Source organism: Paralichthys olivaceus, chromosome 10 (genome assembly GCF_024713975.1).
Source record: "Paralichthys olivaceus isolate ysfri-2021 chromosome 10, ASM2471397v2, whole genome shotgun sequence".
Taxonomy (NCBI): Eukaryota; Metazoa; Chordata; class Actinopteri; order Pleuronectiformes; family Paralichthyidae; genus Paralichthys; species Paralichthys olivaceus.
Genome location: NC_091102.1, coordinates 15,528,345 through 15,551,448, shown reverse-complemented (window position 1 = coordinate 15,551,448; position 23,104 = coordinate 15,528,345). Strand labels below are relative to the sequence as shown.

At 39.8% G+C, this 23,104-nt stretch overlaps 1 protein-coding gene and 1 long non-coding RNA gene across 2 annotated transcripts; one reads left to right on the top strand and one right to left on the bottom strand.

Moving 5' to 3' along the window:
- The first annotated feature begins 288 nt into the window (after positions 1-288).
- tpt1 (tumor protein, translationally-controlled 1) lies at positions 289-6,333 on the top strand. The gene is made up of 6 exons (XM_020090212.2): positions 289-499; positions 1,167-1,240; positions 3,217-3,401; positions 4,430-4,535; positions 5,131-5,247; positions 5,907-6,333. Exons 1-6 carry the CDS (start codon positions 472-474, stop codon positions 5,907-5,909), a joined length of 513 nt encoding a protein of 170 aa, XP_019945771.1. The 5' UTR covers positions 289-471; the 3' UTR covers positions 5,910-6,333.
- A 4,107-nt stretch (positions 6,334-10,440) lies between these two features.
- LOC138411760 (uncharacterized) lies at positions 10,441-22,813 on the bottom strand. Its single transcript, XR_011244253.1, has 3 exons — positions 22,673-22,813; positions 10,699-10,775; positions 10,441-10,580 (listed from the first exon to the last, which is right to left on the bottom strand). It is a non-coding gene; the product is annotated as an uncharacterized lncRNA (long non-coding RNA).
- Between the last annotated feature and the right edge of the window lie 291 nt (positions 22,814-23,104).

Here is a 23,104-nt window from a genome sequence, read left to right as displayed (position 1 = left end):
GGACAAAGTAGAGTTGTGAAATCAGTCTCCATCTGATTATTTACAGCTCATAGGAAGAACTAAATTAAACACCTTTTATTAGAATTCTTTTGTTTTTTTTCCATGTATTTTGTGAAGCACTTTGTAACCTTGTTAAGGTCAGTGCTATACAAAGTTATTATTTTTATCTTAACTGAACAATGACGTCTCGTGGGCACCTGTGATGAAGGTTGGTGATGGAGTCTAACTTGAATATTCTGGTATAATAAATGATATGATGCACATATTATATTATAGCTCATGAACCATGACAGCTTTCTTCCACCATCTCACGGTGGCAGTAGAACTCCGGCGCCCCAGCCGAACCCTGGTGACGTCAGCCGTACGTAAAGACCCAGCCTCGCGGCCTGAGCGTTCTTTCGCCTCTCTCGCGCTGCTCGGTCGACAGGTCTGCTCTGTGTCTCCGGACGACTCAACACCGACTCGGCAAAAATGATCATCTACAAGGACATCATCTCCGGTAAGTCCCGGCTTCCATCCACTCTCTCCCGGCGACCCGGCAGCATCTCAGCCGCGGCGGTTATTTATCCCGTTATTGTTACTGGAAACAGGCAGAGTCGGCTATGCTAACTAGCCAGCTAGCTGACGCGTGTTATCATGATGCTAGGGCTAGCCAGATGTAGCCTCCACCTCCCCCTCCCCCCACATAGAAAAGCCTAGAAACTGCGGTGTACAATAATGGCGGACGAGTCTGTGGAGTGTTAGCCACTTTGTTTAGCCAGCTATGGAGGCCGGGCGGAGCTGCAGCCCAGGCCGCGGCTCAGCCACCGCCAAGTTGGCTAAAAGTAGGAAAGTGTGATTCCCCTGCCTCGGGTCATAACGGAAGGCCTCGGCCGGGGCGATGTGGTCCAAGAAAGAAGTGCAGCGTCAGTCCTGTTGGGGGATCGGGGTGAATGTGGCCCCTCGGCCTCATGTGGCCGCACTTTAGCTAACAGCGAGATTCATTCCAGAGTTGGCGCGGCCGTCGTTACTTCGGAAATGTGTGGACGCTCCCTCGGTCCTTGTGTCACCAACATTTAAAAAAGATCTCCTGCGGTATTCTTTTACTGTGGATGTGGCTGAGAGGGGGAAACGTCCTGATTGGTCACAAGTGTCATAACAGTGTCTAACAGTGTTTCTTCCGCCAGGCGACGAGATGTTCTCTGATGCCTTTTGCGTCAAAGAAGTCGAAGGCGGGTTCCTGTACGAAGTTGAAGGAAAGGTGAGTCACCGGTATCACTCAGTCGTTTCTCAAGTACATGTTAAGAAAAGACACATGCACTCACTCCTGACCCTTTTACAGCGACATGTGACGAGCTAAAACACGAGATCCGCTCGCTTCAAAGATATTTTTAGATGTTTTGATCAACTTACTAAACATTTGCATTTCCCATTTAAATTGGTGTTGTGAAGTTGTGCAAACTATGGAAATGATGAATCAATATTGTTGCAGCCTTGGTACTTAGCCAGATGTCTCAGGGTTTCTCTTCCACACTGCGAAATTTAAGTCTTGTTTTTTATAGCTGCTTTCAGACATACATTAAAGCCTAGATACTCTGCAGAGTTTCTTTCTCTCTCACAGGGTGTGTGTGTGAACGCAAATGAGGTGACCACTAAGAGCTACTACTATATTTAGACCAAAATCGTGAAAGACTGAATATTGCAGTGTATTACTGAAGAAGCTAGGATTGTGGATGGAATCCTGGACAATCCCTGGTTTGTGGAGCTCTGGCACAAACATGTCTTCTCATCAACCCTCATTCTCCCTTTTTTGTAGGCTCAGATCAATATGCGAGTACAGTTCTTCTTGACAGAGATATGAATCTGTTCTTAACTAATAAGACCTGTTGAATTGAAATAAATAAGTCTTTTGGATGAGAGATGAAACACCACTTAAAGTATCAGTGTGTAGAATTTACTGACATCTAGTGGTGAAGTTGCATGTTGCAGCTGAACACACCTGACATCACCCTCCCCTTCCAAACATGTAAGAGAACCTGTGGTAGCCTTCAGTTGTCATAAAAACTCAAAAGGGTGTTAGTTTGTCCAGTCCAAACTTCTGTAAAAAATATGGTGGCCTCTGTTGAGAGAACCTAATCCCGAAGTAAATATGAAGTACTTAAATACTCAGGGCCCATTTCAGGATAAAGAAAACAACAATGTGTACAATTGGATGAAACACACTAGTGAAAATATGAGTTGGCTTATTTTATATTGAAGTTCTGCCAATAGATCCATTTTACATAAATGTTACACACTGAACCTTTGATTACGTAATGTAGCTTCTAATGGGCTTAAGTTTGACACACACTGACTCTGAGGACACACTGTGGTGACCGGATGCATCTGGTGCATCTATAAACGAGAGATGGAGATGACTGGGTGTTAGTGCTTTGACTTAAAGGTCCAGTTTGTAAGATTTAGGTTAGTGTTTATTTATCTTTATTGTACAAATTGTTGTTTTCTTAACCCTAGAATGAGCCCATTATATTTAAATATTTTAAACGCCATGTTGGTGTTTTTTTTTACAGTTTTCAAAACTGGATAAACTAAACACCCTCTGATTTTTTTTTTTTTATATGACAACGGTGTAGTGTCATTTTGGTGAGGGCTCACTGTTGGAGTCTGGACAGGCTGAAACTGAGATGGTTGGAAACTATGACAAGACGCTAACAACTGCTTGCTGATTGGGTCACAACTTGGCCTTCGCTGATCTTTCAGGCTCCTTTCACACAAGAAAGCAACCAACCTTGGCCAATAGTCTAGAATGCAACATGGACAATAAATTACAAGCCTTGCTGACCCAGTTGTCTTTGCGGACACCTGTTGTGCAGTTTAATTCTGCATTATACAATTATAGAACCACTTGCATATCTATGGTTAGCAATTTGCAACAATTTCTATGTCCAAGTAAGGAGAAAGCGGGTGTGTCCAGTGTATGTGAGTGGTCACCTGATATGTGTTAGGCTTGTCAATATGGACTGGCATCACACCTGATGCAAAGCCAAAGCATAAACCATTGATAAAAACGTTTTTGATGACCCACATTGTCCATTCCCATATACAGTGCACATATAAAATCCAGACCTACTTTGCTTGGATAACATTTATTTTCATTGGATTGAGTGAAGGTATCCTCACCTATCCTCATCAATAAATGTGCCCCATCTCATTTCGGTTGTCTCTGCTCCCCCACAGAGTGTCTGCAGGACAGATCAAATCGATGATACTCTCTTTGGGGCCAACCCTTCTGCAGAAGAGATTCAGGACACCAATGACGCCTCAACTGCCAGCGGTGTGGACATCACCCTCAACCACAAACTGCAATCGACGTCTTTTGATAGGAAGCAGTACCTGGCCCACATTAAGGAATATATGAAAGAGTAAGTATAAGTGTCTCCTAACGTCACTTGCTAACTTCTGTCTTCCTGTGTAAGTATGTTGCGTCATACTCAGAAAACAAAACACTACACCAAGAAGACGACAATATCCAGTATTTCCTCAAACTTGTTTAGCAGTGAGGGCAGGCTGATAATACCCATATCAGGGTTGCTTTTCCTTGGTGGTTCTTTGGTCTTATCACTCACATGTAGAGCTGAACTTTGTAATAATTAGTATTTGGATCAGTGGGTTGCGTGGAAATAATGCTTTTTTCCCCCATTGTCTGTATGGACCACTTACTGTAGGACTGGGCAATAAAACGATAAAGGTAATTGTTGTGATATGTTTTGACAGACAACACAAATAACTAATGAGGAGTATAGCGCCGCTCTGAAACCAATCATGTGGCTGAGATAGAGTTAGAGCCACATCATGTTAGGTTGACGCACACAGCAGAATGTAGGAGCAGCAGCACACATGCTGATATTTGGGCTCCTGTATAGAGGTGTGGAAACTTCTGATTCTTAAATGCATCACTATGCGGATGTGGACGATTCATGTTTTCCGCTGAGTTCATAGTTTTAGAAATGTTTCCATCACAAAATAATTATAACCACGACTGCTTCAGAATCAAGACAGACTGCTGATTTATTTTAAATGGTGATGTATATCAATAGCGACTGATATGAAAACAATTGCCATGGGGGGGGGTCTATGTTAGCAGTTAAACTAAAGCAGAAAGATGCAGCATAAGCAAGTCATATTGCCATCTGAATTTTCAACGTTACCGCATCTTTTCCTAATAACAACATTGTGAGAGTTCTTCCGGATTAATGATAATAATGGCTTGAATTTATATACTGGACCCAAGGAGTCTTTACATGAAGACAGAAGAGAAAAGAAAAAAAATTAGAAAACAAAAAGATTATCAGTTCTTTCTAACGTTGTGAATTGTAAGTATTATGAGACGAGTTCAGCATATCATGAATATGATGAGTTGGGTGCATTCAATTCTGTTTTTTTCTTACAGGATCAAGAGCAGGCTGGAAAAGGAAAGACCAGAAAGAGTGGAGGAATTCACAAAAGGCATGCCAAGTGTGATTGGGAAGATTAGTAAAAACATTAAGAACTACGAGGTAAATATACAGACCTTATTTTTACAAAAAGAGGTTGCAAGTAATTCCACTTAAGTTATGTTTTTGAAGAGTAGTTCACAAAGCATTTCAAGTTGAACAATGCACCTAAAAGACATGCTGCTGTTTTCAATTTAATCAGACTTAAGTTAAAATCAACTTTAAAGTGACATACTACATATGAACCATTTCATTAGTCGTATTGAGTAAAATATGTTCTTATACTTGTATTTGTAGTAAAAACCCTGTATAATTCTTCTTCATTGATGCAGACAGGTTATGTGGTTGTTGCATAACATAAAGCTCACTCATGAAATTCAATGCGTGTTGATGTTGCACTTGCAGAGCTGATGCTTTCAAGATAATTTCTTAAGAAACCTGTTTTGTAAGTGCATTAATAATGGTAATGAGTTACCTTTAGAAAATGGCCCCTTGTCAACACAAGAATAACAGTTTTAAAAATGTGCAAATGCGTCAATTATAAACCAGCCCGTCATAGTCCTAATTATCGTCTTAATACCCCCATTGATTGTTGATAATTGAGTCTATTTGGTTTTCTGCCATTATCTTGTGACAAACTGTGTTTTTCCCCTTGCAGTTTTATACTGGAGAGTCCATGAACCCAGAAGGCATGGTGGCCCTGCTGGATTACCGCGAGGATGGCATTACACCATTCATGCTTTTCTTCAAAGATGGTCTGGAGATTGAGAAATGTGTAAGTAGTCTGCCAAGTCTCCAGAAACTCTCACTTAATATCATGAAGTATTTTTGATGCTACTGGAAAAGAAACGATTCAAAACAGGTTCAAAGTTTTAAATTGGACTAAACATATTTACGTCTTTGATTCAATAGATTAAGTAAATAGATGCTAGGTGTGTAGTAAGTAGTTTAAATATTCAGAATAGAATAACTACCATCACTGAATGTGTGTTAGTTTTATTTTCTCTATAAAAAATAAGACTATTTTTATTTGAATTTATAGCCAAAAACTGAATGTTTGTCAGTGATAGTTGAACCCTGAACAGTGTTTGTACTTGATCACCCTGTTAATTTTTCTAAAAGCCACATGGCTTTACAAATTCTCACCCCACTTTTCTCATTTCGATTAATCTACAATATAATTCTTAATTGTCCCATAAATGTTTGGGTGGGTGATTTTAATGTAATTAGGAGTTGCACAGTTTGTAGTGTTCTTGCTCTGCACTGGACAATCTAGTTTTTACAACAGAACCAACAATACTACAACCAGAGCTTGAAATGGTTTTCTCTTTGTTTAACTTCACAGTTGGTGGATTAATGATTGTAAGAAGTAGCTTTGTAGATGTTGTTGGTTGATGTGTAATCTTTTTTTTTTTTTTTTTTTTTTTTTTGCAGTAAATGACCTGGATCTACATTTCAATTGGCTGCTGCTTCCTAAATGGCCCCAAGAGCAGACCGAAGATCACTATTTTGCATCATGCCTAAACAGAAACATTCTTACACAATTCCTATATATATTTGCATTATAGTCCACAGTACCACTCCCACGACAAGGTGATTCAAACAGACATCTGATTTTAATAACTTCTTTTTGGCTTTTGCAGTGTCTATTTGTCCCACGTTTTGCAATTTGAAAATAAAAGGCAGGACGTTGAGCAAAGCTCCGATGAACTGAAAGATGCATTTTTTTCTTCCTATGCATACTGTTTTAGCAATGATCCATACAGATTGACCTAACCGGACCTCTCTGTTTATGGTTGCATCAAATTAAATTCCATCTACAATGAAGACATGATAGGAAAATACAAACAAGTACCACCAACTTTTCTGTTTTTGTGGTTTTTGAGTGAGCTTTCACCTCCCTACACCAGGACAGCCAAAGGTTCATGTTTGTCTAAGCAGTGGGAATGGTTCCTTCAAAGGAGCCCCAGCAGATCATTGGAATTTAAAAAGAAGAAATGTTTCTAATTTCTCCATGCTGAGTTCATGTCACAAATTAAGTTTAACCAATTCAACTTAGTTATTAACTTAATCTACTTCTAAAGCAATGTAATTCAGTTTATAATAAGTCAATTGGTTGCTGTCTGAATGCTAAACACTTAGCACTGAGGTGATGGGTGACTGCTTTGCATCACATGTTCCCAGTGCTGCAAAAACGTGTATATCAGTGACATGTTTAAATATGCAAACGTTGTCTATATATGCACATAGTGTGTCCTTTAGATGTACACAAAACAATTAAGAGAACACTTGAATCATATATCAGATCTTGATGGATGTATTCAATTTGAAAATCTACTGATGTACATTCTATAATTTTTTCAACAAACTGGTGTCACGATGGTCAATGGAAACCAAAATCATCAACCCATTGAGGACTGGATTCAAAACCATATTGACAAAGTAAAACATTTAAATCACAGGTTGATCCAACTTGCATGAATTTGCCAACTCTTAATGTGTCTCGGTTGTATGTGTGACTGCTGCGTGTCTTTACGTACTCCCTACAATGTTGTGTCTAACAGCAGTCCAGAAACTGTTGGCTAAGACATGGATATGTCTCCTCAGACCATCACTGACCCACCACTAAATCGGTCACACATAGTTCACCAGTCTCCTTCACGCCTGTCACGTGTTCCCAGAGTGAACCTCTCTCTCTCATATGTGAAGAGAACGGGCTGGTGTTCTCTGGCAAATATCAATTGGACTGCGCTGTGCTGTGAGCACATGTCCCACTAGGGGACGCTGTGCCCTCATGCCACCTTCATGGAGTCTTTTTCTGACAGTTTGGTATTAAAACATGCACACTGCTGGGGGTCATATTGTAGGGGTCTGGCAGTACACCGCCTGTTCCTCCTCGCACAAAGGTGCAGAGACCTGTTCTGCGGCTGGGCTGATGCCCTTCTACCACCCTGTCCGGCTGTCCTCCTGTGATGACCAGTCTCCTTTTATCTCCTCCATGCTCTTGAGGCTGTGCTGGGAGACACAGCAAACCTTCCTGCGACCGCACGTATGGACGTCACAAGCAGAACACCAAACTGGAGAAGAATGTCAGGAAGCATAAAGAGAACTGTGTGGCCACAACATTCAAAACCATTTCCTGTTGGAGGTTGTCTTGCTTTTGAAAAATTCAATCACAGTCACTTGTGTGTCCTAAATGACAACATTGATATCCCCAAAGTTTAACTTTGTGTTATACTTAGATGAATAAGTGAATTTTTGAACAATTTATTTCCAATGCATATATGCTGGGCTTGGAATAGGATCCTGTTGTGTGACCATTGACAGATTTGAAAACCAATAGCACAGGTCGTGACCCTACCACCTTGCCAAAATAGATCCAAATTATATTGAAACTGCTTACAGATGGACAGACCTCACAGAGTAAAGTACTTCTTTTTTTAATGTATTTGTAACTGCAATAATCCATCATCTTGGCAAGTATCATGAGTCAAGTAAGGTCACAAAATGATCGCAAGAGGGCGCCATTTGCTTGTACATAAAGGCGCTGTAGAAACTGAGGAAAGCTGGCCTAGCTGTCAGAAGGATCAAGTGAAATCAGGAGGTGAGATTTTCCTCAGTATCGACGAGAACATCGTTGTAGGTCAAAAAAGCAAAGTTGAATAAATAATAATAATTATTAGTTGTAGTAATGTCAGTGACTGTGCTTTGTTTCACTTCACAACCGGCCCAGTAATTTGTCTCAGTCATTAGGAGCATGTGACGTCTCTGTAGCACAGCAGATGTTCAGTGCCACCAACAAACAGCCTGATGTCCTCACAGATCAGCACCTGAGCTGTAATGTGAGCAGGTATCCATTATTGATTTACGCTCCTGATATGTGACTTCACCTGCGTGAGTGTGAAAGACAATGAGCCACATTTGGTCAATATTTCACTCCCTCGGACATCCAACGCTCTGAATGTAGTTTATATCAGTGTTGGTGTTTATCTGAGTGTGACTTTAATCTGATGCTCTACATTTGAGCTGTATATATTCATTAATTATTGATTAAGGACAGGTACACTTTACATAGAGAAATTGAAAATAGCTGTCTGATGCAAGTAATAGTGATAATAGCTTGTAGAGCACTTTTCAGTGTCACACAACAAGAAAACAAACGGTTAAAATATAGAGGTGAATCAGTAAAAATGTCAATGTTGCTAAGGGACAAAAGACTAGTACAAATCCTGGCACCCTAAGTAATTTCAGGAAAAAGCCTCCTTGTGTTATTAACAAAGACTCAGACTTCAGAATCAGAATCATCTGTGTCTTTGATAATAACACGAGGAGGCGTATTTCTGAAATTACTTAGGATGGCAGGATTTGTACTAGTCTCAGGTTATTCATTATTATTATTATTATTATCCAAAGGTTATTCATTCCAGAGCCTTTGGGCCCTGATGGCAAACTCTCTGTCCCCCCTATAGTTTTCACCCTTAGATACAAGCACTGAGAGCAAACCCTTGCCCAAAGATAATAATAAATAGGGAGTTAAAAGATCAGAGATAGAGCCTGAGGCCAGGCCATGCAGAAAAATCTTCAATAACATTTTAAAATCAATCCTAGGACAAACACAGAGCCAATAATTCATAGTGTTTCTCACAGATGCTAGAAGGGCGTTTTTGAAAATATTGGGTTTAAAGAAAGAGGGATGAAATATAGAGAAAGATAAAACAGAGGTGTCATGTATCATATAGAACAAAGCACGCCCAAAAAATCATTACAGATGAGATGCGGGTGGCATTTATTTTGCAGTACAGTGGCTCTTTTGTTTTACGGTTTGAAACTTTACCATCGTCACCTGAAGCTGCTCTGGCTGATCTCCTGCAGCTCTGCAGTCTCTGCATGTGTTTACAGAGAGGCAGAGGAGCAAGGCTGATCAAATATTAAATAGAGACCTCGCATAATGAAAGATAGCAACATTTATCATCTGGTTCCTTATTTGCTCTCTATCCAAGACATTTAAAGCCTGGTTGGAAAGACTCTCTGGGTTTGGTTACAGACTGACCTGAGACCCGGAGACTAAACCATATATGTGAAAAAATGTATTGTTTTCACTTCATCTTTTACAAAATCTGAAGTTATACAGTGATTATTACTTTACTCCTTCAACTTTTTTAAAAAAAATTTTATAAAGAAGTTGTCCTTTTTTATTTCTCTAACCTCTTTTAATCTTTTTTCCTCTTTTATTTTTCTCTTTTACTTTGCTTGAAAAATCGTTTTAAACTGTGCGTTTTGATTTTAAATGTCTTTTATTGTTATTAATATCTCTCTCCGGCACATTCAATCTTCCTCTTTTTGCAAAAAGTGCTCTTTAAATAAAACTGCCTTGTCCACCTGCTAACAATATCCAGGAGCCATTTGACATTTTATATTGAATCTCTCTAAATCACCTCTTAAATCTCCCTGTCCGCATGTGTCAAACACGGCCGCCGCGTCAGTCGCCACGTGGATCTTGTGAGAAACTAGAGCGATATTGCTAAACCTTAAGTTTGATGTTGTACGTACACATGAAATGAGGTCTGTTCATAAAAACCAACACACCAGTTTGTGTTTCTTGTTATATATTTTGTGAAAGCGACAAAAGCGCGACACAGTAAAGAGTAGAGTGACAAGGATGGAAGCTGGAAAGAAAAAGGGAGAATGAGACGTCTGTAGTTGAAGCACCAACTTGTTTCTCTCTCTCTCTCTCTCTCTGTTTCCACTGTTCTGTCTGTGTCTCCCCTGCTCAGGGGAGGAAAAGAGGAAGGTTAAAGGATGGTTTATGGGGGGTGTTGACCCAGTTACCTGCAGTGACTACACATCTGGCACGCTCACCTTGGCTGACCATCCTTCATCCTGTACTTCAAATAACTCTGCCACCATCACCATTCATCGGCCTGCGAACACTTTCCATCTGTCTGAAATGTGTGTGGATGAATGTGGATGAATGTTGTGCCCGGAGACGTTTCCTTTCCACTGAATTCACATATGAGAACATTCACTCTGAGGTGAATCAGTGCATTTTTGAGGCGTGTGTTGGAGTGAAGTTTCCATTGTAGGCAGTTCTCAGTCACATATGTGTATCTGGACACAAAACATTAGAAATGTTAGCATGCAGCTTGAATAGAAGTCAAATGAGCTTCTACGCGATCCTCATCTGAACTGGATTAATATTGGATTGGTGGTTAATACGGATATTTACTCAGGAAACCATGAGCCCCTCATCACCAACAGATGTCATGCCAGTCATTTCCAGATAAGATCTCATTGACTCGTCCTCTGTTGAAAAGCCAACAACATTAAAAAAAAAAGTCAAACCAGATTCGTGCAAACACTGAGTTTATTAGGCAGAAAAAAAAAGACAGAGCTTATGAATGATTGTGATTGTATTCTGAAATAAGCTGTGTAAGATATTTTGATGTAATTTACATTTACTGTATTTTGTTGATCGTTGTATCTATACAAAACTGGCACAATGAACACCACCTCTTTTTTATTTAAAGAGTAACTGTGTTAGTGTTTGCATCCGTTCATCGTAAATGTGTGACAACAGACACATGAACCATAGAGAGGAGAGAGAAAAGTTCTGTCCTCCCACACTAAACTTAGACACCGTAGAATAAGATCCTACTTGGAATAACCAACAATCAAATGAAGAGATGTGTCTCATTATGTTGACATGTACACGTCTTAGTCGCATTATAACATCCTCTTGGAATTTTCATAGAATTCCATAATTAAGCAGTTCACGTCGTAATCAGGTCATGTCGGTTGTTCCTGTGTTTCATACAGGCCACGAAGAAATTAGCACGAATCTGGTGAAAGAGATGAACTCATTCTGAACTCACTCAGCTGGAGAACCTTATATATATCCGGTTATATCCACTTGGCTAAGATTTTTAATAAGGGCTGGTGTTATTTACCATTGTAACACTGACATATACACAAATACATTGAGTGTGTTTTGGCCACAAAGATGAAAGGATGTCTGCTGTCAGGACTCTTCCTGCAACATTTTCCATCTGGGTAGGAAATAGTCTGTTGCGTGAGCTTTCAGCTGCTGTTTGAAGTGCAAACTGACATTTGTCACCTTTATCCTGTCGGGACCTTTCTGCTGTCTACAGACAGCCTAGACTGTTCCCTGTGTAAACATCACAATTAACCTGCGTGTGCATCTTGTATTTCTGTGCACACATATCCTGTACATTATGTATGTGTTGCTATATTTAAAAGTGGTCTGAAGGAATGTGGGGTGGTGCTTGTGAGAGATTTAGAGGAAACTGATAGAGCCTAAACATATATACTCTGTTTGTGAGGGTGTGTGTGTGTTTGTTTGAGTGTGTGTATTTATTTGAACAGTTGGTCCCACACTGTTTTGGATGTGATTTTGTACAGGATGCAGTTTATTTCAGCCTGTGGGTGTGTCATCATATACATCATGTCACAACACATAGAAATTGTGAAAATAAAAGCTAATTTGCAGCATCGTCATTCTCAAAATGCACAAGTCTATCATGCTCTTCTCTACCCAAACCCCAACAGTTTCAAAATGCACGTTAACGCTGTTTCTGACACTCGATGGACGTAGAAAAATGAAATCAATTCAAATATCTCATGATAAAAAAGAGGAGCCATATGTAGAAGACGCAGGCAAAGATGTCAATTAAGAGAGACAAGATTCAGTAGCTTTTGGCGATAAGAGCCACAACGTTGTTGATTTGCTGAAATCAAAACCGCTGTGATTTGTGCAGCAGAATTTATGATTATTATCATGTCCTTCCTCCTGCATGCTCTACCCAGACGCCATCCCTCAGCTGTGTGTTCTAGGTATTTTCCAGTTTTTGAGAAGGCATCCTAACTCCTGCCACGTTCTTCATATATTTCAATCTCTGGAGTTCATGTCTGAACTGCATAAGATACGTACATACAATTTGCACGATGTGGGCACAATTAGAAATTACTAACTGTTTTCCACCAAATATGAGTGAGTGTTCCAAAACATCAGAAATGTGTAAAAGTTGTAGATATCATATTAGTGTGATGCAGTTATGTCAGTTTTTCCTGAGAGGTGGTCCACACTGAGAATTTTAAACTTATAGTCTATTATTTCAACTTTAAGTTCAAACTTGAACATCTTCTGAAAAGGAACCGGCAGGAATCTATGCAAAGAAATGTCTTCACCTGGACAATCTCAGTTTAAAACTACCTCAAAAACAATGTATAAGCAAACAAGCAGACTGGCAGTTTATAATGAAGTGGAAAGGTTGCACTCAGTGACCTGCCACCACCTTGAACCTGCAGGACTCCGGGTCTTAATGCTTACATACCAACAGGCAGAGGAAGTCAGCGCTCTGTAAGAACGGAAAGGTCACATCCACCATGGCCGCCATGTGATGCTGGGTGGCTGGACCCAAACTCATGATGGTATTTACCTCAGTTGGCTGGCGAATGAGCCGATACACACATACACATGTGTAACAATAACAAGTGGTGGCATCATAGAAATATTAGCACAACAATTACTTTGCAGCTTGCAGATATTTTTTGAAATGAAATTCGGTGCATGTAGTTTTACCTCCAGGATGAGCTGTGGACAGCCACTGCTCGGCAAATATTTAATATCTTTGTTTTTTCAACCAAATTATTTATTTTATATATGATATAATAATAGGGTGACGTTCTTTATTTAATGCTTTAAGGCATGAGACGGAGGTCATCCAGAGTCTAACTCAATGTCCTCCCTTCACCTTTTCACCGCAGCACAAGTATGTTACTTCCTGCTCCATGTCACCAATGACCACATATCAGGTTAGATTAGGGACGGCAATTTCATTCAAGTCCCTGATGGTTATTGAATAAAAACTGTGAAGCATGCACTGCCAGCTTGTCTGAGGGACAGATACACACATAATGAAAGCAGATTAAATCTAAATATTATTAACCACAGGGACACACAATGTATTTCCATGTCGTCAGTAACTTGAGCACATGAGGTTACTTGATTTAGATACTATGTGTGTGTGTGTGTGTGTGTGTGTGTGTGTGTGTGTGCATGTGCACATTCCTCTTTTTATTCAACAGTGTTGTCTTTCATTTTAGAGCAGGACTTAATTCAGATTTTATGCTTTTACTCAAAAATCCTGCGTACCCACTCAAATAGCACCTGCTTGTGCTTAGATTTGCTCTACTTGTGCTCAGTCTGTGCGCTTGAACTCAAGATAATTTGTTGCTTGGACAGATTACAGGCGCTCCAGCTTTAGCTCTTATCCTCATGCTCATGCTGCATCTGCATCCGTGCAGGGTTTTGTGTGAAAGCATAACAAAATCTGTACGTGAAATAAGAGAGGGGAAAAAAAACATAAGAGAGAGACATCAATTTAATATGGAGCTTTGATTGTGGAGGGTGATGTGGATCAATTTTGGCTTAGATCTATTGGTTTTCTGATATTTTATTAGTATTTGAAACATTGCTAATTTTTTATTTGGTTAGTTTTTTCACGGTGCATCAGTGTTTGGACAAGTTTTCATCTGGCTGTGCATTAATTAGCTGTTCCCACGCCACGTCCTCATTGCTGCTACTTACAGTGATCACTCGTGGTGTTGTGTGTCTCTCCCAGAGGACACATATCACCTACACAAGCTCACACACACGCACACACACATTCTCCCTCTCTCTCTCTCACACACACACACACACATTCTCCCTCTCTCTCACACACACACATGCAGAGAGTACCTTGTGAGAGCCAGGTTTGTGAGCAGTGTCATCTACTTGATAGTCTGCGGCCACAAAGGCTTATTGTCTGGGGGAGTGAAACTAAAGTACCCAAACTTCACACAGGAGATAAGCTCGGCCTGAGGTGGCCCAAGTTCATATAGACTCTCTCCAGATTCAAACAGACTGAGTGCTGTATGGGAGTAACCTGATATGTTTTGTACATTATTCTTACTAAATCACAACATTTTAGGGTTTATAACTTAGTTTATAACATTATTTCACACATGAAAAGGTAATGTGTGCAATAATGAGGGAACCATACAGTATATGTAATGCTTTTTGATTCAAGATATCTTTTTTTTTTACTTGTGGTTTCCAACTTAATTTATAATCAATAATCGCTGCACCCAGGATGTTAATTTAACCCTTTTTCTATTTCAACATTATTTATCGTGAGTTTTAAATTTGGCAGATAACTAAATATTATGTTCTTAGATAAACAAGGTGAACAAATAAAGCATTGGATAGTGAAATTCTTGTGTGAAGAATTTTTACATTTACCTTAGCAGGTGCCAGCTCCTGTGCAGCTACATGGACCATAAGCATCCATTTAAAAGAGCACATGGTGTCATGTTGCTGCAAACTGGGGGCTAATATAGTAGTGCATTTTTTTCCAAAAAGCCCCAGCTGCCCTATGACTGCATCCAATTTGCTTGATTGAATTTAAGGGGACTATTGGGCCTTTGCAGAGATATGCACTCTACTGAATACCATTCTAGCTATTCACATTTCTTTATGTTCATACTGAAACATACGGCACATGTTTATTACTGCCTAGCCCTGATCTTTAACCTAATGGTCATTAGAAAAAAACGTTGCTCTTCATGCAAAACTATATTTTGCACCATCCATCCAGCCAGAGTATTTCTGCAGTGTGACTTCTTTCATTTCCCTGTGTGTGTCAGCCGAGCATTTCCAAGGAGACGTATTGAAACAGACCAGGCCAATGCTCGTTAATTAATCACGCCACTCTTTGCCAAGGCCTGATGGGAAACTGTTACTGGAGTTTACATTCCTAAGCAGATATTATTCCTTAGGATTTATATGTTCATAAATAACACTTCTTCGTAAGACATGTATTAAGTAAACTTTATACCAAAAAACTACACTTGCACATATTATTACCACAACTACATATTAGAAAACATCTTGACAGTCTTTAAGCGTGTGAAGTATAATCTTTAACCTCTTGTTCCATTTTTAGATTACAGCACACTCACACATACGCAAATGTATCAGTGGCGAATAAAACATTTGTTTCCTGTAGCAAAGCAAATCGCAGCGTGGCCTCCCCCCTGCAGTTAAACTTTGGGGAACTTTGATCCGGGATGCTGGTCTATTTTCATTTTCAGAGGAGGACAATGATGTCATCTGGACAAGCAGTGTTGGAATGTTTCCTCTGTTCCACATCCAAAAACACACCACACAAACTGGAGTTCCCCACACTCCCCTCAGAGGTTCTCCTTGTGTCCTCATCTGGGAAAATAGGAGAAATAAAACTCCAAGGCTCCTCGCTCCTGTTTTTTGTTGTATTTCTCTTGGAACTGGACGTCAGTTACTTTTCCAGGGAGTGTGGTAACATGTTGTTGTGGTTTGATGGCAGGGCGAATGATGGGCTACGGTTAACACATCGTGTATTTATTCAGTGTTTCTAGGAAGAGTCGTCTACCACTAACTCCTGAGTGAAGTTTAAAGGTGAACATTCATCAAGTCTGTCCAGAGGAAGAGAAAACATGTCAGCAGCTACTAACAAGATTTACATCAGCCTCTCAAAGCAGAAGCTTAGTGCACGATCACGACTTTCAGTACATGGTCTGCTGCCGTGAAGGTCAGAAGAAAACATTATTAAACAAGAGTCTCTTTACCCATATTACAAAAATGTTATTATATCCAGAACTTTCCACACATGCACAGTTTCAGTTAAACCCACTGAAACCTGACATCCTGTGAAAAAACAAAAGTGAAAAAAAAATAGCTGGGACATTCATTCTAAAAAATCTCTAAAAGCTAAAGCCTCTGTCTTTCACCTCATTATATAGCAACGATGACATCCACAGGAAGTGGTGTCAGGAGAATCGATCTAAAATCTAACCATTAATAGTGAGAACATTCAGAAAGAAAGAAAACTAAAGGATTGCAGAAACTAAGGCCTATGTCTTCTACCTCATTGTATGGTTGTGATGATGTCATGATGTTTTGTTATATGCGATTAAAAATGTGATGATTACATGTTTTATAATTTGAAAAACATCTTTATCAAAATGTTTCATTTGTTTATTAAGCAAAATTTGATGAAAAATTTTGTCAAATTTGTCTTTTTCAACATATAACACAAATTCAGTGCCTGAATCAGATACTGTTTCACATTAAGAGGTTTTGCAGAGGTTTAACACAGGGCATATTTGAGATTTCTGGTGTTACCCCAACACAATATAGAGGTGAATAATGTGGTTTTCCTTCATACATAGGACAAAAATGACATAATAATAAATTAATAAATAATGTTAAAAAACAGAAAAAAGCTTTTGATGCAATGTACAACTGTACATTTATTTATCAATTTAATTATTTATCCCAGCCTTCATTTATTTGTTTTATACTAATTAATTTGTTTGGCCTTTATAGATCTTATCCTCAAAGCTGCAATGAAATGAAAGTGACCCGTTACTGGTGTTAATTGTTAATGTTACATGTTAAATATGTGTTTTCACTTCTATATGTGAAACATAAAAATATTTGTAATGACTTATGATAAACCAGGGGCAGATGGATATTAAAGGGGTACTTATCCTGCCCATCTTATAAAACTCCCTTGATCATCCAGATAGGCTGTAGCTGGCAGAGCTATCATAGTCTGACGTGTGTTTTGAACAAACTCCCAATGTCTCCCAAATGGGTTTTTCTCTGGCACCACTGCAGAATAAAGCTGTATTTTCTCCACTCCATCACTTTCAAGTTGAGGGGACACCAATTGGTAGTTAGTTTTTTTGCCCAATGTAGTACACACTATCTATTTTTGCACATTCCCTCTAACCACTATATACATTTTAACTGTCTACCTCAGTATTTATGGGTATATGTGTAAGGTGCGTTTGATGAATGTGTATAAATGCGCATTTATTTTCATTTCTTATACTTTTTTATGATCATCTTCTTATTACTTTTTTGTTTTCGCTTTAGGTTAAGGTCAGGGTAGAGGTGGGGGGTAAGGCCTGTGGCTGTGAGGGTTGTGTGGTGCATGTGCGTGTGTGTGTGTTGACCCAGTTTGCTGTGGGTTGGCCTCACCAGTCGGTTGCACAGAGTCTCATTCACCCAACTGCACACACAAACACACACACACACACACACACACACACAAACACACACACAAACACACAAACACACACACAAACACACACCTAAAAAGCAGCAGGGTGATTGTGTTTGAAACTGCCCCTCCACACATGTAGCTTTTTTCTGTATGTGTGATGTGTGTATGCATGTTAACCTTGGCTGTCTGAATGAAGGACTCGGCACTCGGACCATTCTGCGGCAGGTCCGTGTCACCAGGAAGAGCACATTTTCCAGCGTGTTTACCCAAAACACACACATCAATTCTCATTATAAATATAATACATATTTAATAATTACTGCTGGTGATGTTTCAGTTTGACGTCTTACTCGTCATTCCCAAAACCGAATAATCATTACCCTGACTACAGTTTGTGTAAATGTGCCAAGCTTTTGCATATTCATGCTGAAACTCCTTAGAGGAGGAATATTCACCTGATTCAAATAATAATGGGTCACATTAAAATGCAACATCAGACTCTTTAAGTTTCCCTGCGGGCGTCTCATCAGGGGCATCAACGTGAAGGACAAATCAGGTGGAACTTAACTTAAAAATGTCCATTGAGGTGCTGCATTAGAGACACAGTGGAAGCACGTGCCTGTATTCCATCAGCACATTTTGTTCTTTTCAGTGTTTTTTTAATTCAACGCAGAATAAAATTGATGCATAAATCATTTGTTTCAGGATTGTGTTGAAATGTGAGACGTCACAGCAAAAGCACACAGACGGCAGAATCAATTTTTTACCAATATCACAAAAACAGTTTTATGTTTATTAAGGAAAATGTGAAAAATGTGTGCAATAGCTCATAGTTAAAAGTTTGAGAAGTCTCCAAAAGCTCCAGAAATAAAATGAACTATTAAGGGAGCACTGCTGAGTGTGTGATGAGGCTCACGTGCACAACATAACACATCTGCTGTGTATTTCTGCTGCCTCTTGCATGTTCCCTCATCCCCACGTGTCAGTACATGTGCATGTGAGAAGTGTGTGTACACCTTTGCCTTCATACATATACTGTAAGTGTGTGTGTGTGTGTGTGTGTGTGTGTTTGCCCTCTGCCCCACGTTCTTGCGCTCTCTCGGGTTTTCAGGCTGACAGCCATTGTGCGTCTTTTGTCTGCAGCGGCTTTGTTACCTGATGGTTGGTCAGTAAAACAGCCGCGGTTAGCTGCTAAACCTGCGCGCTTGGTTTTGTGCCTCGACACAGCGGGACAATGTGAAGCGAGCGGCTACATAACCACCAGAAGACTGAAACAAAGAAGTGCTGGGAGCACTAATCGTCAGGACAAAGAGGGACAAGCAGCCCTTCTCCTGCAGGGGCCAGGTGACGGGTTTCCCCAAAGAGACATGTTTTGGATTGGCAGGCCTTAATTGACCAAAGTCACATTTTCCTCTGACATCATGCTGAGGGTGGGTTACCAACAGAATAAAGTTGTACTGCTGGGATAAATGACATAAAGCAAAGAATGGGACAAGTGTCCTTTTACAGGCTGATTAGTTATTGAGAAGACAATGAATAGACATGAGATTTGAACAGTTTGTTGTATTTTCAGTCGCTGATGAGAATGAAAGCAGTCAGATCCAGTTCATACGACTTATAAACCTGGATCCCAGCAGTGCAATATTATTGTTTATAACAGAGTTTGAGCTGCAGAGGAAAAAGGCTGCCAATATGGTCTGTGGCAACTTTACTTTTAAACTATTCTTTGAATCTCTTTGTTATATTTCTTTTCTTCTGTCTCTGTACTTCATCGTAGCTGTCTAAGGGTTTACTCTTCTGCTTGGGTGTGGTATGTTGTACACCGTCAATCTGCACTCAGCCTTGGTTGCCTTACTTATTTTTACTCTAATGCTCATGTTGTGAGGAAGGCCTCACTGCCTCAGGCAAAAACATGTCTAATGAAGCCACAGGTCCAAACAATGGTAGATTCTCTGATAAAAACATCCATTGTGCACAAGCTTCATGCACTGTCTGAGTGACGGACAGGAAGTTACTTCTTACAGTGAAGGATGATGTCATGTACCTGTGCTGGCTCAATGAGTCATAGTGTTTCTCAAGCTTTGACTCTTTGTTACACCATTATAAAAGGTTAACCAGCTGTAATTAATGGATTTAATGAAGCATTTACTGATGTTTTATAGATCACTCATAAGACATGAATGAAAACAAGCACTAAATTGACACTTTGCCCAAATGTTTAGACTCTAAATTCAGTAGATAGTCTTAACTGAATGGACTGTTTGACCACTTTGAACGTCTGGATGACAATACATTCATATACTGATTGTTAATTATTAACATTTTCCACACAAGAGCATGAATTTTGACTTTCTTCACTTTTAACAACATATTTTAACAAGCATAATCAGTCATCAAGAGAATGAAGTGCACACACACACACACACACACACACACACACACACACGTTTCTGAATCTTCATCTGTTGAAGAAAGACGGATGAGGGAGAGGCAGCGATACTGACTGTCTGTCATCAGATGGATTATGTGTGAGGTCACTGTGAGAGCAGATGAGCCTCCATCGATCTGTCTGAGGTCATGTTTGAACCAGAGAGGCAAATCGAGGTCACTGAGGAAACAGCAGGGTGACCCTCAAGGTCGCTCCAGTCTGCATGTCCACACCTAGCGTTGTGTTATTATTCATACATGTGGGTGTGTGTTTGCGTATCACTCTGGCTTGAGATGACCTTTCCAGACCACAGGAACTTTCAGGAATCCAAGAAATCTTGTAGGAATTCAGAAAATGTACCAGCAAGTATATCACAGGAGTCGAAGCGGTTCCTGGGCTGTAGTTTACAGGTTTGCAGAAGTGAAAATCACCATCAACTGAACAGGTTAATTCAGAGAAATCTAGGTTTAAAGAGGTATTTAAAGCATTATGTTGCCATCATGACCAATACATGGGGGGGCAGCCGAGAGGAAGAGAGGATTAAATATATTCATTCATTCTTCTTTATCTCTGGTTTTTGTTTGTTCTTAATGACAGACAGACGTGTCTGTATTTCATTAAAACATTGCCCCCAGCAGGCGTTGTTGTTCAACACTGTAAACTTTCATAGGGGCCACATTAAGGTAGAAGAGGTCACCTCAGTCCGTCTCATTTTCATTAACCACCGTCTAGAATATGCACATTTCAAAAGATATATCATCACAAATGATGTGACCTTTTCCATGTGATCGGATGTAGACAAACACAAAATAAAATATGACAGTGAGAACATTTTACAAATATCTGCTCTTATAATTGTATATACTTCTTCTTCTTGTATGTGTTTACATAATTTGTATCTATATAAGTATTTATACTCATAGTCATTATTTAGTGCGACAGTTTTTTGTTTGCAGTGGCTTACTTTAGGTTATTACTTATTTATTATTCATTCTTTAAAACTGCTGGAGTGTAGAGAGCATGCAGACACACACACACACACACACACACACACACACACACACACACACACACACACACACACACACACACAGATATCTCAAGGCAATCCTTGAGTCTGGCACTCAAAGTGGGTCACATAGCTGTGTGGTTTGTATGCACAGGGTCTACACCTCACTCCCTCCCTCTGTCAGTCTCAGGAGACAAATAAACTAGTTCAGGTAAACTGGGGTAAACGTCCGTGCTGGGGGAAAACACTGGTGATACTTGGAGAATGAAAATACAACAACAAAACTCTTCATTTGGTTCAAAACATTTCATTTAAAGGGCTTGTTTGGCAAAATATCTGCATCGGTGTGTGGACAGAGTGCTTAGGTTTATGGCCATTATGTGTCATGAGTGTCCTCACAACTATAAAAAGACAAACATACGTGTGAGTGTTTTTCATTTTTAACCCCCCCCTCCCAATGTTCTATTCCTTCCTTCCTGTGACTCACCATGAAAACTTTATTTCGGAGAAACTATATCAATTATTAAAGTTTGCATTGTGTTCTCTACAGAATGTAGCCAATCATTAACTGTTTAATAAGTGACTCAGTTCACCAAAGCAACAGTGGCTGCTTTCACCCTGAGTGACCTTCATGTCACTGATCATTTTTCTACTGTTTCCTCAACACGCACTTTTTAGTGTTACTGTTCTTATATATGAAGATACTGATGGCCTTTCATTAGACAGCAGGTACCAGTCAGTGCCCCCCCTCGTCTGAGGAAATGGTCTGAAGCAGATTGTTTTTGAGAATGGTTTCAAAAGATGTCACAGGGTGATGGTAGAACTGATAAAAACAAAATAAAACTACTTTGAACAAGAGTATAAAACTGAATTCAAAACACAAAAACCTCAAATGAATCACGGTTACATCAGACATTTAAAAACCTTCTCACTATTTAGTCAAAGTTGATATTGATTTTTGTGATCACACATTATTGAAATAATCACAGAAATAAGTTTTAGGCTGGGAAAATACTTGGAAACGCCATCTCCAGGGATGAAAACTAGATTTATTTCAAATGTTTTGTTTCTACTCACAACTCAACTCACAATTTTAAAAATGAACTAAAATGGTTCAGCAGAGCGTCTTCCTCCAAGTTTTGTTGAAATCTGTCCATTCGTTTTTTTCGTTATCCCACTAACAAACTAATGCAGACAAAAACATAACTTCTTTGGCAAAGATAAATATATGACAACTTCTGTGGGTTGACTCAGCTGGGAAAACAATAATTTTTCAACTGTTAAAAACTGGATGATTGTGTTCTTTTTGTGGCTGAAATCAAGTCTTGATAATTAAAATATGCAGGTTGTGTCTAATATTTTAAACTTGCTGGGTAATCCTCGGTGCAGTCATGTGTAAATATTTTAAGAGGCAGGTTTCCCTCTTTCGATCTGGAAGGCCTTCAAGCTGCCCGTGTATTTCAGTTAGAAAGACAAGCACACAAAAAAAAAACTGCAGCTGCAAGCCATTTTAACTTTTCCTGGGCACTGCCAGAGAGCCAATGTTTTTTCAGGACAGCAGCACTGAGGGACATGTGTGTGTGTGTGTGTGTGTGTGTGTGTGTGTGTGTGTGTGTGTGTGTGTGTGTGTGTGTGTCTGTGTGTGACTTACTGTTTTCATAGAGTTACAGATGGAGCTCTGTCAGGCCCGGCCGGCAGCATCAAGGTCAGTGGGAGCAGGTCAGCAGGGAGCGAGGTGAGCAAATGAGCGTGGCGATGAAAAGCAAAGAAGGAGGCTTGTTTGGGACGAAACGAGCTTTGACTTAGCGAGCTGCCGTGTGTGTGTTTTCCTACAGAGCTTATTTTCTTCATGTCACACCCTTGCACGCTGACTTCAAACATTTCCTTCCCACCTCAGCCACCCCCGCCCTCGTCTCTCTTTACCTGAATTCATCTCTCACGTTTCAGGTTTATTTTGTTAGCGTCTCGTGCAGTGGTTTAAGTACATGTTGCTGCTCCGCGTGCTGAGCATGAACTATAATTAGCGGGGCAGGTTTCAGGTAAACAAGCCAGAATATAGGTCGGATATTCGACGCTGCAAAAC

What these genes read in the sequence shown, in the direction of transcription:
- tpt1 (XM_020090212.2), top strand. Translation starts at nt 472, where the DNA reads ATGATCATCTACAAGGACATCATCTCCG. An exon ending in CTACAAGGACATCATCTCCG is followed by an intron (nt 500 to 1,166) that starts GTAAGTCCCGGC and finishes TTCTTCCGCCAG; the next exon opens with GCGACGAGATGTTCTCTGAT. An exon ending in ATTAAGGAATATATGAAAGA is followed by an intron (nt 3,402 to 4,429) that starts GTAAGTATAAGT and finishes TTTTTCTTACAG; the next exon opens with GATCAAGAGCAGGCTGGAAA.